Source organism: Hemiscyllium ocellatum, chromosome 9 (assembly GCF_020745735.1).
Source record: "Hemiscyllium ocellatum isolate sHemOce1 chromosome 9, sHemOce1.pat.X.cur, whole genome shotgun sequence".
Lineage (NCBI taxonomy): Eukaryota > Metazoa > Chordata > Chondrichthyes > Orectolobiformes > Hemiscylliidae > Hemiscyllium > Hemiscyllium ocellatum.
Window position 1 is genome coordinate 59865376 of NC_083409.1, and position 16550 is coordinate 59881925.

General features: G+C 38.2%; 1 protein-coding gene across 8 annotated transcripts in view; it reads right to left on the minus strand.

The window, feature by feature from the left end:
* Positions 1-10618: 10618 nt before the first annotated feature.
* The window catches only part of LOC132819067 (guanine nucleotide-binding protein G(I)/G(S)/G(O) subunit gamma-12), a 136424-nt gene continuing 130492 nt past the window's right edge, over positions 10619-16550 (minus strand). For all 8 annotated transcript variants that reach the window (XM_060830398.1, XM_060830397.1, XM_060830399.1 and 5 more), the window contains one exon: positions 10619-15893. In XM_060830398.1, the coding sequence (XP_060686381.1) occupies positions 15768-15893 (126 nt within the window). In that variant the 3' untranslated portion in view covers positions 10619-15767. The remainder of the gene's footprint in view (positions 15894-16550) is intronic.

Consider the following 16550-nt stretch of genomic DNA (forward strand, 5'->3'; position numbering starts at 1 on the left):
ACTACACTTAGTAGCCACACACGCAGATGGAGGTGTATGTGTCCAAGAATGAGACAGATGGTAGCAACTAGTCCATGGTGAGTTTGATGATGAGATGAAGCTTGTTGATATCACTTTGTAGTTTTTTTAGTGACTCTTCTCCATGGGTCTAGAGGAAGAAAATGTTATCAATGTACCTGGTATATAGTGTTGGTTGGAAGTCCAGTGTAGAGAAGAAGTCTTGTTCGAACCTGTGCATGAAAATGTTGGCATATTGGGGTGTAAATTTGGTGCCCATGGCTGTTCCATGTGTCTGGATGAAGAACTGGCTGTCAAACATGAAGACGTTGCGATCGAGGATAAATCGGATGAGTTGTAGGGCAGTGCTCGGAGATTGGCAGTTGTTGGTGTTAAGTACCGAGGCTGTTGCCACGATGCCATCATTGTGGAGGATGCTGCTGTAGAGTGCTGAAATGTCCATTGTGACGAGGAATGCTCCCGGTTCGACTGGTCCATGGGTACACTCCCATACACACCCTCTCACAGACTTAAACCCCTTTACACTCTCACTCTCTCACATACACACACCCTCTTTCAGAGGCTCATAACCACGCACCACCACCTCTCCCCCGCCCCCGCCCCCCCCCCCCCCCCCCACCCCCCCCCACCAAAACACAAGTTTGTGGGGTGAATTCATACTTGCAGAATTACATTTAACTTTACTCAAAAACTGCATGAATCCATGTAAGATTTTGTATATCCGTTTTTTAGATTAGAATCAGTATGACCATTGTGGCACAGACAGCCTCACACAGGGAGCTAACACCGTCAATACGTTATCTGGGCTGACATGACACCAATTGTTAAAGTTCACTCGAGAATGTAACTTTTAAAGAAACAGTTTTGCGATTTACATATGAAATAACTGAAACTAACATGGTCATTCTAAAAGATGAGAGACTTAAACAATCCAGATCTTTTTCAATATATAATTTCAATAACATCACACTGTAAACTTTTGCTATAAATTCTGTGCCTTACGATCTGAGTCTCCACAACCACCTGATGAAGGAGCAGCTAGTGCTGATGAAGGAGCTCCAAAAGCTAGTGGTTCCAAATAAACCTGTTGGACTATAACCTGGTGTTGTGTGATTTTTAACTTTGAACTCCAAAATAATTGTCTCTCTCAGAGCATCATAGGTTTGCTGTATTTTTAATTCCCTGATCCACCTATCAAAATTACTTTGTTTGATCCTTTCAGTTCAATGCAAGTTTGACCAAGGTCCCTTCTTAGATTCCTGAAATATTGTCTGTTGGCTTCTAGCACAAGTTCATATGCACTTAAGATGGCTTCCTTCACTTTCTCATATGCCCCAGATACTTCCTCTGATATTGGTGCAAATACCTCACTAGCCCTACCTACAAGTTTTGTTTGGATCAACAAAACTCACATGGTCACTGGTCAATGCATTTGTTTAGACACCTTTCCAAATGAGATGAAAAAGGCTTCTATACCTTTCTCATCAAATTTAGGCAGTGTGTGAATATATTTAAACCGATCCTCACCAGGCTATGGTTACCATGAGTTTACTCACCCACACCATCTTCTGCAGTGATCCTTCATCTCCATCCTTTTAAGCAGACTTCCTGCAAGTGCCAATTTCTGAAGTTCAAACTCCCTCTCTTTCTTCCTTTCCCCCTCTCCCTCTTTCCTCTGCTTTTAATCATAATTCAAAGAGTTTCATTTCTGTTGCCTTTTCTTCAACTTGTGCCTCTGACTCAAGATGCTTAATGTTCAGTTAAAGTTTAGCCAGTTCCAAAGCTTCTCTTGGCTTTTCCAGCGAATTTAAATACTGAGCTATTGCTGTTATTACCTCTCGTGGTCTCCCAGAAGAAGGCAGCTCCAACTCCAGATTATCTGCTAATTCCAGCAGCTTGGTTTTAACCACCTTTTGCAAAACCCCCAAAGTAACTTCTTCCATGCCCAGAAAACTCTTGATGACTGAAAGAGCTATTGCTATCCCATGCACTGTTTAAACCAACCAAATCCAACACCTGGAACAAAAGACACTAACACCTACCGCTCGTTGCCTTCAAGTCCAGCAATCCTAATCCCATATCAAAACGATACAACAAATCCCACAAAGAGCACCAAATCTGTTATGGACCAGGCCAGATCCCCTCAAAATACTTCAAGAAAGTAGCTCAGACCCTAACTTTTCTAGTTGTTTTAAGCTGGTGTAAAGTGGATATTTGAGGAGTGATGCAGTTGGCCCAACCACTATGCTTTAAATGAAACAGAATTTATTTACAAGATGACCTAATGAAACACAAACAAGAGAACACAACATAGAATAACGTAACCTTTCCGAAAACTCAACAGATGATCCCAACTTAATGATACTGTTCCAACTACTTGCAACAATCCCCATAAACACCCTTCGCACAAAAAGGTAAAATCAAACAGGGTCTTACAGTAGAGAAATGTCAGAGAGTTTCAACATGGAAGACCTTCTTCTATGTGGCTGTTCCTTTGACCAGCAGCCTCAAAACTGACGGACTCCTTGCTTTGAACAGCCAGACTGCTATAATCCAAACCAAACCAAACCAGAGATAAGCTGAGTGGGGCAAACTGGCCATTTCACTTTCATTGTACAAGTTTTTAAAAAAAGTTTGAAAGACTTTTGCCTGAGACAGTATCTGCTAGCTATAATCAAATTTGCCCAAAAACCCATAAAAGCCAGACCTCCAACAGTGTCTGCATTTACAACCCCTCTGAGAAAAAAAAATAAGGACAATGTAACCTTGTTAAAGGAGCATCATCAACACATATGGCTCTCATTTTACAGCTTCAATCTTATTGATTGAATTCCTCATAGGGCAAGGTTGAAGTAGGCATTCTTTGTTTCCAATAAGAAATTCCTTCAGTCTGCTTCCTGGAACAAGGAGGTCTAGGAAGTTAGGACCACTACAGCATAAAAGCATTACTATAGTTAGAAAGAACTTTGGAAGGCGATGTCATAATCAATCTTGTAGGATAATATGGATAGTTTGAGCAGGGACAAAAGCACACCATTTGTCGAAGTTTCTAACTATAAAGTTATTTCGATAATGTAAGAGAAAACTGAAACTGAGTTATGGAAAAGGACAAATTTCCAAGGATATAACCACTTTCCACAATCACAAGACCTCCGACAGGACCTTACAGCAAATGAAGTAATTTTGAAATATAGTCACTGTTGCAATATAAGAAACATAGCAGGGAATTTGCACACTGAAATCTCACAGAAAGTACAGGCAGCTCTCAGAGAACTTGCGATCCAGCAGAGCGACTTGCTGAAAACATCGTTGAGGAATTAAGAAATGGGAATTTCAAGAAAACTTACCTCTGTTTGCAATAGCGCGACTCCAGCAGAGATCATTTCGGGCACTTCATTCTGCACATGCGCCAATGTCAGCACCGGTCTTCTTGCTACTCTGCGCATGCACTGGTGTCAACTGCCGACACAGCAGCTTTCTGAGAGAGAACTAGTACAGATAGCAGCTTTGACAGAGATACCTTGAGCAGTTTCCTATGAAAGGTGCACTACTCCCACATTTTTCCTTCTTTTGAAAAAAAAGGTGTACAGTGACAAGAATGTTAGTAAGAAACGTCCTGGTGATAAAATTACAAAGCAGGCTGGCTTTGAAGTGGAAAGTGAGGATATTGAAGAGTTGCTTGAGTCCCACTGTAAAGATCTCTCTACAGTTGATCTACAACAGCTTGTCGCCAAGTGGAAAGTGGAAGCTGGTGATTAAAAAGACGAAGTCCAGGACGCAGCACCATGAGCGCGTTCCTCTTTTTTGTCTTCTATCCTGAGGGAAACTGAGATGCAGTTGCAGCTCTTCGAGCACAATGATTACAATGCAGAACACAGCATTTCATTCAATAAGATATCTGATACCCTATGAATAGCTTCTTCAAGACTGAAGAAAAAAGGTAAAGCAGCAAAAACTGGATGTCCTTTTTAAACCAACTCCCAAAAAACAGACAGAAAACAATCAACCACAGCCATCCACTTCTGCAACCACAACTGCACCTGAAAGTGATGGCGATGACAACATTCTGAGAAAATATTGTTAATGTAGGTACAATGTAATGTGTTAAATTTACTTTTGTTTCATTAACAAATGTGATTTAAACCATTACTCAGTTAGGCTTTTGGGTCATTTTTGAGCAATCATGAGTGATAATTTTTGCTGGTCTGCCCTACCCCACTTTTCCCATAGGCTCCATTATTTCTATTAAGTGATTTCCTTATAAGTGAGGTTTTGCTGGAATACAACTACAGCATTATCGGAGAATACTTGTTTGATAATGACAAGATAATCTTTATTAGCAATTTTGATTGAAGGATAAATATTGATCAGGGCACTGTGAATAACTCTCTTGCTGTTTTTCAAACAAACATAGTGCCATGGGATCGTTTAGGCCCAACTAGGACAAAGACAAAATCTCCGATAATGTAGTACTCCCTTAGCATGAACATTGGGGTGTCAGACTACATATTTGCACTCAAGTGTCAAGTGAAGTTGAATCCAAGTTAACAACAGCTAATAGCACTGGAGTGGGAAATGGTATTATGAACATGGAGCTTAGCAAACAAAAGTTGAACACAGGGTGGGAATTGTAGAGAATGACAAAATGGTTACAGCACAAAAGCTTTTGTGTCCTTGCCAGTTCTCCGAATGAGCAACTCAGTTAGGCCTATTCACTGAGCCTTCCATTTGGTCCTGCAAATTTCTCTTCAGGTAATTATCCTTGGAAAGCACAATTGGATCAGTCTTCATCAGACTCCCAGCCACTGCAGTCGCAATCCTAACTGCTTGTTTTTTTTTGCTATACACTTCAATTCTGTGACCTCTACTTCTCAACAATTGTGCCAATAAAGCAGTTTTGATCTGCTATCTAGACTCATGATTTTTAACAATTAAATCTCACAACAATTGAAAGAATCTTTTTGAGGGTGAGCTGATCTCACTGGTTTTGAGGAAAAGGGGACATTGACTATGTTCATTGAATGGGAAAGACATTAGGATGGAAGTGGGTTTGCAGTCTAACTGAGTTTGGGAACAATATTTTATTCTTCCATGCGATGTGGATGTTTTAAGCATTATATTCAAACCGCGCTTCTTGAACAGATGAGTCACATGACACTGGTTAACATTCAGCCAGTGTGCACAGGCTTGTTCAGACTTGTTTGAGCTTTTGCAGAATGCACAACTTTGGAATAAAAATCTCTCTGTTCGGTTGCAAACAAGTTTCTATGTTCTCAGTTCTGACAAACCTAGTAAATGGCCAGTAGACAATAGGCTTTAGCTGGCTAGGCCAGCATTTATTGCTTATCCTTAATTACAGAAGGTGGTTAATACTGAACCACAATGCAGACTGTCTGGAATCACTATGTTGGCAAGACTAAGCAAGGATGACAGATTTCCTTCCCTAAAAGCTTATTAAGTGAACCTCATGGGATTATATGACACTTGACAGTGGCTAGCCTTTTTCCTTCCATTTTTTCATTAGATTAAAATTTCACTACTATGGTGGGATTCAAACCCAAATTCCCAGAACATTACCTTGGATTCTAGATTACTGGACCAGTGATACTATCAATACTCCTGGATATTCAAGGCAAGACTGGCAGAGGAAGTGGAGAGGAGGCAGAGTGGAGAACAGTGCCATATAAAAGTGTAAATCAGCTAAAGCATCTGGTACACAGTTACATGACCCCTAGAATAGTGCTGAATTCTAAAGCAGTCTTGCTTGTATGATAGCACTAAATAAAGACACTTAAACACCAAACAAGTGAGCAAATCCAACATCATTTCAGTAATTCTTCACATTACAAACACTCTAACTTAAAGGAATCTTGGCACTGAAACATGATCAAACATTGGCAATTTCGATAGCTGATTAGAGACTGAAACCCTTTGAACAGGGTTCAAAACAAAGCTCACTCACAAAATGGCTTTAGTATTAATGGACTTAAACACTAAGGTTCCTTAGTTCCTTAAATGACTGTTTAGTAGTTTGTTGCTCTACTTGCAGGACTATTCAAGTAAAGCCTGTTACAAAAGAATGTATAATTAAGCAAAGCAATTTTTTTCTATGCAAAACATACCAATAATGCTGCGAAACAAAGTGAAAATTACATGTTGACATGCTTGAATAAAGTCCTCGTAAACTCCCTAGAGAGTTTTTTTAAAAAAACGCAGTGATAATTTCTGAAAATGTTTTTAAGTGCTTTAAAGAAAATATTTAAGTCTGGTATGGGGACCCTTTTTCTCAGGATGACTGAAACCCCAAGCCAAAGTTTTGGTATTGATCCCTCAGGCCATATTGCCACAATATTAAGCCCACACCAACTGAAGCTTTGTTGCAAAAACTCTACTAATTAGTCTAGATTAACATAAAGACTGATACAGTTCAGAGAATAATTTGCATTTTTGTCATGAAGAAAGCATGCCAATGCTTTACATCACAAATACATATCTATCTAGCAGAAAGTGAAGCAATCACTTGGGGACTAAAAGAATGGTTGATAGAAAGGATTTTGGGAGGCTTGGTGAGGTGGGGTGATGGAAGGGAATTGGTAATAGAATTTTGTGGGACATTACACAGGATGGGGCTATTGACTTTGAAGAAAACAAGAGGTAGATTTTTCTCTCCAACTGGCAAATAGAAACTCTCAACTGTTATGGAAACTTCAATTTTCTTAATGCTACTGGAATTAATCGAATAAAAAAATGGACATACTCTTTATAAAGGGTAGACAAACTGTACCAAATAAAGATGAAAAACTATTGTACATCAAATTTGAAATGCCACTATAGTTCAAAGATGAGCAAAGTTTCACAGATGAGATTACAAATTCAGCGGTAGATTTGCATAGTTGCTGATTGAAAAGATCAAGCAACTGAATCTGAACCAATTCAAAACAAAAATCCTATTTTCTACCAATTTGTTCCTTTCTTATTTCTCTCTAAATTGAGAGGTGTTCTCACCTCCCATGTTAACCATTTTGGTGACTCCTAGGTGAAATCTCAAAGTGGCTTCTATGGCCATAAATACAAACCTCTAAAAGAGATGCTCGATCATTATTTATTTATCATTTATCCAAATAGTAAGGCCAAAGCACTGTTACAACAATCATTACTTCCGCACATTTCACACTGATCAAGGATAGAAAACTGGGACAACTTTTGGTATGTTCAGATCTTCACCTGATGAAATTGCTGAGCTGATAAGGGAGCTTTTTTTTTCATTTTACCAAAAGATGATATTAGTGATCCTTTTCAGAGATACAGTACAGAAAAAAGATCCTTCAGCCCATTGAGTTTGTACCTTTCTAAAACAATCACCTATCTATTCTAATAGTATTTTTCAGCATTTAACTCATGGCCTTGTATGTCTTGACAAATAGGCAGCATGCTGGCTCAGTGGTTAACTATGCTGCCCCATCATACAAGGGACATAGCTTCAATTCCACCTTTGGATGATTGTGTGTGGAGTTTGCACATTGTCCCCAGACTAGCATGGATTTCCTTCGGGTGCTCCAGTTTCCTCCCACAGTCCAAAGATGTGCAGGTTAGGTGGATTGGGAGAAAGTGAGGACTGCAGATGCTGGGGAGTCAGAGTTGATAAAGTAGGGTGCTGGAAAAAGCACAACAGGTCAGGCAGCATCCGAGGAAGGAGAGTTGATGTTTTGCGCAGGACCCTTCTTCAGGACTGGGGAGGGGAAAGGAGGCTGGGAGATAAATAGGGGGTGGAGCTAGGGGAAGATAGGTGGGATGGCAATAGGTGGGCAAAGGTAGGAGGGGATGGCAATAGGTCAGTGAGAAGTGGAAAAGATGATGCACAGGTAGGTCAAGGTGGATTTGAGTCGGAGGGTTTGACCTGGAATGGTATGGAGTGGGGCAGGGAGATATGGGAACTGGTGCTTATGCCATGTGGTTTTATGTTCCCAAGCCGGAAGATGAGGTGTGCCTCCTCCAGTTTGCAGGTGTCCTTGTGAAAGTGGTGAAGAAGGCCCAGAGTGGATGTGTCCTCAGGGGAGTGGGAAGGGAAGTTGAAGTGGATGGCACAAGGTGGGGTTAGTTGGTGCGCATGGACCAGATGTTCCCTGAACCACCCTGTGAGTTTGTGCTCAGTCTCTTTGATGTAGAGGAGACCACATAGAGAGCAGGGGAAGGGGGGGTGTGTGTGTGTGTGTGTGTGTGTGTGTGTGTGTGTGTTGAGTGTGTGGATCTAAAAGTCGTCACAGAGGCAACAGTTTCTATGGAATGCATATGGGGTAGAAAATATATTTTCGGTGGTAGGGTCTGATTATAGGTGGTGAAAGTGACAGAGTGCTGGATTTGGAGACAGGTGGGGTGGAGTGTGTGGACCAGGCAGAGTTTATCCTTGTTGGGTGGGTGGAGTTTGAGGGCAGAGATGCGGGAAATGGAGGAGATATGGTTGAGGGCACTATCGATTAAAGGGAAGGTAAAATTGTGCCCCCTGGAGTGTGAGGACATCTGGGATGTCCTGGAGTTCCCATTGTTCCAGGGATGTGCAAGCTAGGTGGATTAGCCATGGTAAATGCAGGGTTATAGGGATAGGGTAGGGGGTGAGTCTGGATGGGATGCTCTTCAAAGGGTCAATGTGGACTTGATGGTTCGAATGGCCTGCTTTCACACTGTATAGATTCTATGAATGACATTGCAAGTGCACATTTAAATAATTCCTAAATATCATCAGGGTTTCTGCCTCTTTCACCCTTGCAGGCAGTGAGTTCCAGACTCCCAAGACCCTCTGGATGAAAAGTGTTTCCTCACACCCTTTCTAAACCCTCTGCCCCTTGCCTTAAATCTATGGCCTTGCTCACTGCTCCCTCCACTGAAAGGAAAAGTCATATCCTGTCTACCCTATGTCTCTGATAATTTTATAATATCTCAATCATGTCCTCCACTTTTTCTCCTTTGCTCCAAGGAAAATAATCCCAGTCTATCAAATCCCTCTTCATAACAAAAACTCCAGTCCAGGCAACATCCTGGCAAATCTCCTCTGCACCTTCGCCAATGCAATCACATCCCTCCTATAAACTGTATTTCAGACCTTCTCACAATACTCTAGCTGAGGTCTAACCAACATTTTATACAGTTCCAGTGTAACCTCCCTGCTCTTAAACTCTATGCTTTGGCTAATAAAGGTAAGCATCCCATTACCTTTATTTACCTGTTCCATTACCTCAAAGGACTGGGGAACTTGCTCAGTGCTTCCCAGGATCCTACCACTCATTCTGCCTTCTCCTGGTTCGTTTGTCCTGCCCAAGTGCATCACCTCATGCTTATCTGGATTGAATTTCATTTTCTCCTGACGCTGCTACATTTTACTTCAAGGTACAGTTTCATGGGGACCTTTGAACCCATTCAATTGGCATCCCTTTTTTTTGTTTAAACAGAAAATGACAACTTTTTATTAATAATAGAAAGTAACAAATTCAAAAAGTCCAAACATCTCACCAGCAGTTTACTGGAAAGCAATCTCAAATCAGACATTTGGGTAATATTTTAATTATTTGAACCAAGGAGTTCCAGATTCAATTCACTAAGTTGGAGGAGTAACTATACATTAATAGCTGAATTTCAGAGTTTTCTACCAAGAGTACAAATTATTGAAAGGAAAACAGGTTGAGAAAACATTACGTGGGATTGTGGACTTTATAAGGACATGGAAATTATGATAAACCCTTGGCAAATACTGGAAAGGGCTCAACCCAGAGCATTCTTCCCGGTTCAGGGAGCACACAGTAGGAAGATTGTGAAATGGTGCAGAAACGATTCACAAGAATGGTTTCAGAGGTGAGGAACTTCAGTTAGGTGGATAGATTGGAGGAACTCAGCTGTTTCTCCTGGAGGACAGAAAGTGAAAAGGAGATTTTGTAGAGACATTCAAAACAATGCTAGGGCCTTGATAAACAGAAAGTGTTCAACTTGGCAGAAGGATCAAGCAGAGGACAGTGATTTCACTGATTGGCAAAGGAAAATAATGACAACATAAGGATTTGTTTTGTGGAGTTGGTTAGTATCTAAAAGCATTGCACAAGTGTAGTGGTGGCAGATTTAAGGTCTTCAGAAAAATAACAATTATCTGAAGAGGCAAAAAACACAAGACTGTTGGGAAAAGAGTAGACACTCAGTGAACTACCTCTGCAGAGAACCACCACAGATATAATGGACTTAATGCCCTCCTCTGCACTGTAACCATTCTATGATTCTATATTCAGCCCATCCTCTTCAGTGAACTCACTCTTTCTATACCTGCTGCCAGAATATTTTGATTGTTTTCTCCAAATTAAGTCCTACTGTATGTTGCCTCCACTTAAAAACGGAACTTACTCCAACATTCTGTTAACTGTTCTCAAGGGACCATTACTAGGTGTTGCTTATAAAGATATTGTGTACCTTACTGGAGACCATTCTCTTGGATTCTGCAGGAAGTGGAAGATCTGAGAAAGCTTGTAAGGCAGGTCCATTTTCACTTAGCTAATGCATTCTTACACTGCCATAAACATAAAAAACATTTAAATCGGTACTCAATAAAATGGCGAAACAGAAGTTATAAAATGCAATGAGTTTATTACTAAAATGCATCGAGTAACTGGATCCACAATACTGAACACATTCACGGCACTGAACAATTTCAGCATTTTCTTTTTCACAAAGTGAAATTGGTGAAATAAAGACAAAAATATACAAAATTATTTGCTGTCTAACAATTTGTTGTGTTGGAAAGTAGTTTGATAAAAAATTAATTGCAAGTCATAGTACTGATCTTTCTTTTCTAAAGGTGACTAGAAACTTAACTGTGTAAAGCAGAACTTAATTTTTTCACAAGGATTAAATCAAAGGAAGAAAATAGGTCCAAAACAGAAAGACAACACTGACAGATGAAATGAATATACAATGATTTAGGCTTCCTATTCCATACCATATTGATACAGAGCTAGTGCCTAAAAAAAGTATTTTCTTTCTTACTACTATCTTGAGATTTCATCTAAAACATGAAATAGCAGAAATGTATGCATATTCTGAGGCACAAAATAAACATCTTTGTGCAGCATGGTGTGTCATGGCTATAAGGTTTGATTAGCAAGCGGATAAATATAATCAGAGTCAAATTCTAGAGTTACTTATTGGGAGTACAGGTTTTACTTCTTGAAATATTTTGGGCAATCAAGAGGAGGAATATCCCTATTAGGGAAAAAAAGTATTCTATTTATTGGAACCAGTGTTCCAAGAATGTATGTCCAAGATTGGACATGGTAGACATAGTCCGTAATATGTCTTAACCATTACATATGTCAGTATGAATTTTAAAACTTCCACAATCATCTTTTCAATCTTGGAATATGTTAGTAAAAACAATGTTGAACTTCAGATTCACATCCACTTGAATCAAACTGAAATTTACAATTCTTAAACCTGCAGAGACATCACATCACATCAGCCTGCACTCGATTGAAACCTAGATCCCAGAGGTAAAAGGTCAAATGTGTAATGTATTGTATTCAAGCTAGGATTTATTGTCCATTTTTCTAACAATGCTCCTTGCTGGTTTTTGACCACAAGAAAGTCTTTGAATTTCTTAAAGGAGTATTTTAAATCTATTATGGCACATTCAACATTACTAATATGACAATTAAGATTTTCTTTATCATGGGCATAAATGAGGCTTTCAATAGTTATAGTTTGTACACAAACTTTTAATACTTCATATTTCTTTTCCTTCAATGTGAGACATTTAAAGCTGGACTTCTCACTGCAAATTCATTTTTTCACCCATATAAAATATAACTTAGCAAACATTTTTCCCTCTCCACTAAAACAAATGAGATAAGGTATCTGTTTAAGGCATAAAAACAGAAGTCCAGCCATATTCTTAGCATAGCTGATAGCCAGCCCTCTTCATTCATGTCTGTCAATTTGTCGATCATTAGAGTCAATTTATCTATTAAGAATGACAGTCTAAATCAGGAGAAAATATATGATTAAGGATAACAACTGTAATTTTATTTACAAATTTCTAGCTTGAGAGCAACATTAAACTGTTCCAATCCAAAAATGACTTGCAGCATAATTCAAATGAAAAGGAGGAAGAGTGAACTTGTATAATAAATATCTTGTGGCAATTTTAAACCTTTACTTTTCAACTTAATAAATGAGAGCATCTTCCAAAGAATTTGGCTCATTTAAAAAAAGTTTTTTAAAAAACCTCTAAGGTCAAAATAGTTGCAATTAAGCTTAATGTTTCAGGTGTAATCTTTAACTCAAGTGGCAAGCAAATATGACATAGCTGATCCTCAGACAGGAGTTTGCAATTTTCTGATGGGTTTGTGTTTCTCAAATTATGTTGCTTAGAAATGATAAAAGTATGCAAGTTAGTGGGATGAGGTGCAAAGACCATCCTTGTTAGGAAGGGAGTAACAATATGGTGATAGTACGTTACAAAGTGTCAGAAATAATGAGGAAAACATTCCAGTTTCAACAGCAATTTGCATGAATATCAAATTGCTTCCTATGCTCCAAAGAATCAAGAAACCTACAACTTTGCAACCAATTCAGTATGACGATGATGGGGGATTTCAGTTATTTAGTTTCTAAAGTTGACAAACAAGCCCAAAAAAGGGATGGGAGAGCCCCCATGAAATATTTACTAATGCAATAAACAATTGCTTTGTAAATCAGTATTTGAGAACAATCACTGGAGATTAGATTTAGAAATCAGTTGTTGTAGATACCTAAGAGAAGGTAACATTTTTCTCAATTTGAAATATGAAGCTGTAAAATGATTTATGAAAGCAGCATGCATTTCTGCATTTTCCATGGATTCACCTAATAGAAATGAAAAGAGGGAACTTGATGTTATTATTTTAACATACAAAGGAAACAGAATATTTTCTTAAAGTCCTGAAAGGATGTGAAGTTTCTCAAATTTGTGATGAGAAAGCCACAGCGGCTTTGTGGAGATTTAAGTAACTTGCATCCAAGGAAGCATTTAAAAACTCAATAAGTTGGACAAAGAAAGATGACGTTAACAAAACAGATCAAGAAAGAATAATGCATACCGTAAAAATAATTGAAAGGCACTTTTTTACTTGTTATGAATCAAAGGTCCATTTGAGAAAAAACAACAAATGTTGGTGGGTGACTTAGGCAGAAATATAAATGACAAAAACACGGAAGATCTGAATTTATATACTTTGAATATGTTTTCCATCAAATGCTTAACTGGCCTCTTCTATTGAAAGTAAAATTAAAATTTAAATCAGTTACTTTACCATTAAACAATGCAGACTAATTAAAGACTCAAGGAAATGACTGAAGACGTTGATGACATAATGAATATTTTCAATGTTACTAAGCTTTTGTTTAGGTTTACTGCACAATTGCATTTCATGAGGGCTCTGCTGATTCAACTTTGGAATGAAAGACTGCTAGATGCTTAAGTTCATCAGAGGCAACAGCATAACTGTAGGTAAATAGAGAAAATGCTTTTCTGAAAACAACAATGACTCTAGTAATGACATATCAGAAGAACTAAGCTAATATTCGCATAGTTAGATCAGAAAATACAAGGAGATCTCTGCCTCAAAAATGGTAATAAACTCTATTATATGCAATTCACCAGAAATAAACCATGCTCTATATCAACACTGTTTAGTAAAGAATTCTATCAAACAGATATCTTACTGTTTCACAAAAAAGGCATTTTTTATTTATGTAAATGGTTTCTCATGGTCAAATTAAAATGTAGTTTCATTTATGTAATACTGTAGGTCACAGAGTTACACGTCCAATGTGGCAATTTTGGCACCAGGGTGGACATGCTGTTAAAATCCACAGTTATTTCAGATGATGTCAGACCTTCAGACTTGGGATAAAGTGAGTTCACAAGTCTGTGAATGGCTATTTAAAATTGATTTAATAGCCAAAATGGAAGGAGCTAGATCCTGGAATTCAAACAAAAAGAGCGCTTGAAAGTATTTTGTTATAACCATTCCAGCTACTCTACTTTGTTCTCAGGCAATACAATGTCAGTCAACCAGTAAAACTGAAGTTTTCATTTTGGCAAGTTTTAAAAAACTATTTTATCTTTATTATGTTGATCTAAGGCAATACCACTGTTAATACTGCAGATACAAAATTCTTTGGATATTAGAAATTAAAATCATGCTGCCAATTTCCAAAATTTAGATATATAAGATATGATGAATATGGACAGCAGTCTGATGCAACCACTGGAAAACAAAGATCCAAATTTATCAAATAGAAATATCAAGGGCCAATGGGCTTGAAAGTTTTTTCACAAAACTAATCCAGTTAAAGTATATTTTGTATTGATCTCAAACTGCGTACCAATTGGTTAGTGTATCTTTAGCAACATTCAAATGCTGCCATTCACCATCTGTGGTGTATCAGAGGACACTTTTTTTCTTTTATTTATCTGTAGAAATGACAGAGAGATCTGACTTGGATTGACATACACAGGAAACCTTCAAACGTTTTGCATTTGTAATTGCATCACTAAACACAGACTGACAGCATAGGTTCTGAGTGCACTGTGCTTGAAATGGACAAGTCCACTCCATGAAATTTTGAAGATGTTGGTTATGGAGGTTATGCTGATAAATTTGAATAAAATTCCCAGAAGGAAATGAAAGTGATATATTTTAAATCATTAATATGGCAGGACATATGAATTAATTTGGTTAGGTTGCAAAGATAAGGTATGTACAGAGATGGGAGTCAGAACTAGTGTAAGGGTTTCTATTTCCAATAGTGATTGGATGTTCAGCAATATCCAGGTGCATAAACCCAATAATTGAGTCAGGAGTAATGAAATGTCTAGCTCTGATGTCTCTTTCATGTGTGTGAATTGGGTATTGAGACCATGGTCTGATTTTCGCAGACATAAAGTTAACAAACTTGGCAGATCTTCGATATCAAGACTTTGATGAGGCATTTTTATGTATCCACCTCTCCAAGCTTCAGTAGTTGCACTGTCAAAATTGAAGTGTGTGGATACATAAGTAATTTCAAGCTTGCAGAGGGAGTGTTAAAGTCCTAATAAATGGGGAAACATCAATTTTCTTCTGGACTTTCTCAATTGATAGATATAGGTGAGTGAATGGGGAGATAACAAATGACAGCATAGGCAGGCATGATGTTGGGGGTCAACTCAAGACTTTCAGTGGTATACAGCATTGTAGCATTTGATTCAACAAGTCCAATGCAGCTATTTCTGATCCATTGGGGGTAAAAAAGCATTAAGGTTAACAGTGAGGACGATGGTGTAAGTTTAGCATATATAACACATACATTTGTAAGTTTAAAAATTTCACACTTTGCAATAACATAGGAAACTATGGTAAATATAAAGGCATAATATAAGTGTTATTCAGTACATTCGAACTTCACTTTTCTTCTGGCACAAATAAACATTTTTAACATCTTTTTGGTCTGAATTCATAAGTTGTTCCCAACTCTAATCTAATTTGATGGGATTTTTTGTGGGAGGGTGTAAGAGAGGAGGAGAAAAGAGAGGGGTTGGGGGTGGGGGGAGGTGGGAAAAGAGAGAAATGACAAAACCCAATATGGGAAGAAACATGAATTTGGGTTGTGTGTGAATACCAGCGGGCATTAAAATCGCATCACCTATTCTAATATTGGTCTGTTAAAAACAAAAGCACAAAGGTGATCTATAACTATAATATAATGCAAGGCTTCTTATCCTTAAAGGGGTTTTCTGAAGTTGGAATGCCCATGAGCAGAGGGTCACTTTTGGCATGCTCCTCACAGTAGCGGACAAGATCTGCTGAAGCCTTTGAAACCTGCCAAAGGAGAGGAAGAAAAAGATGATTGGTTTAAATTTAATGATTTTCACAAGGATATAGGATGCAACTGTTACCAAGAAAGTACAAGATTATTACTAAACTATCTTTCAGAATGACATTTAATGCACATGAACAAGAACAGCTATTGCAAAGAAAATGTAAGAGGTCCGCAGCAAGTTAGCCTATATCTAGAAGGTTATCAGTTTGGATTAAGTACTTGGTTACAACGCAGGATTCTGCCAAAGAAAGTCAGAATACCAGATCCCTGACTGCTTACTATTTTAGTTACAGATTGCTCATGTTCATGTCTTCCCTGAAATTCTTATTTTTATTCTTCAAATGTATGTATTTACTAAAGATGTTGAGTAATCTTGGAATTTCAAGGACATTCTACTTTAAGGCACTAAGTTCTTGATTAATGGTGCTTAAAAAAGTGCTAAGTTAAAAATCACAGTGCCAGGTTATAGTCCAACAGGTTTATTTGGAAGCACTAGCTTTCGGAGTGCTGCTCCTTCATCAGGTGGCTGTGGAATATAAGATTGTAAAACACAATTTGCTATAATTTCTTATACTCCACAACCACTGATGAAGGAGCAGCACTCCGAAAGCTAGTGTTTCTAACTAAACCTGTTAGACAATACCTGGTGTTGTGTG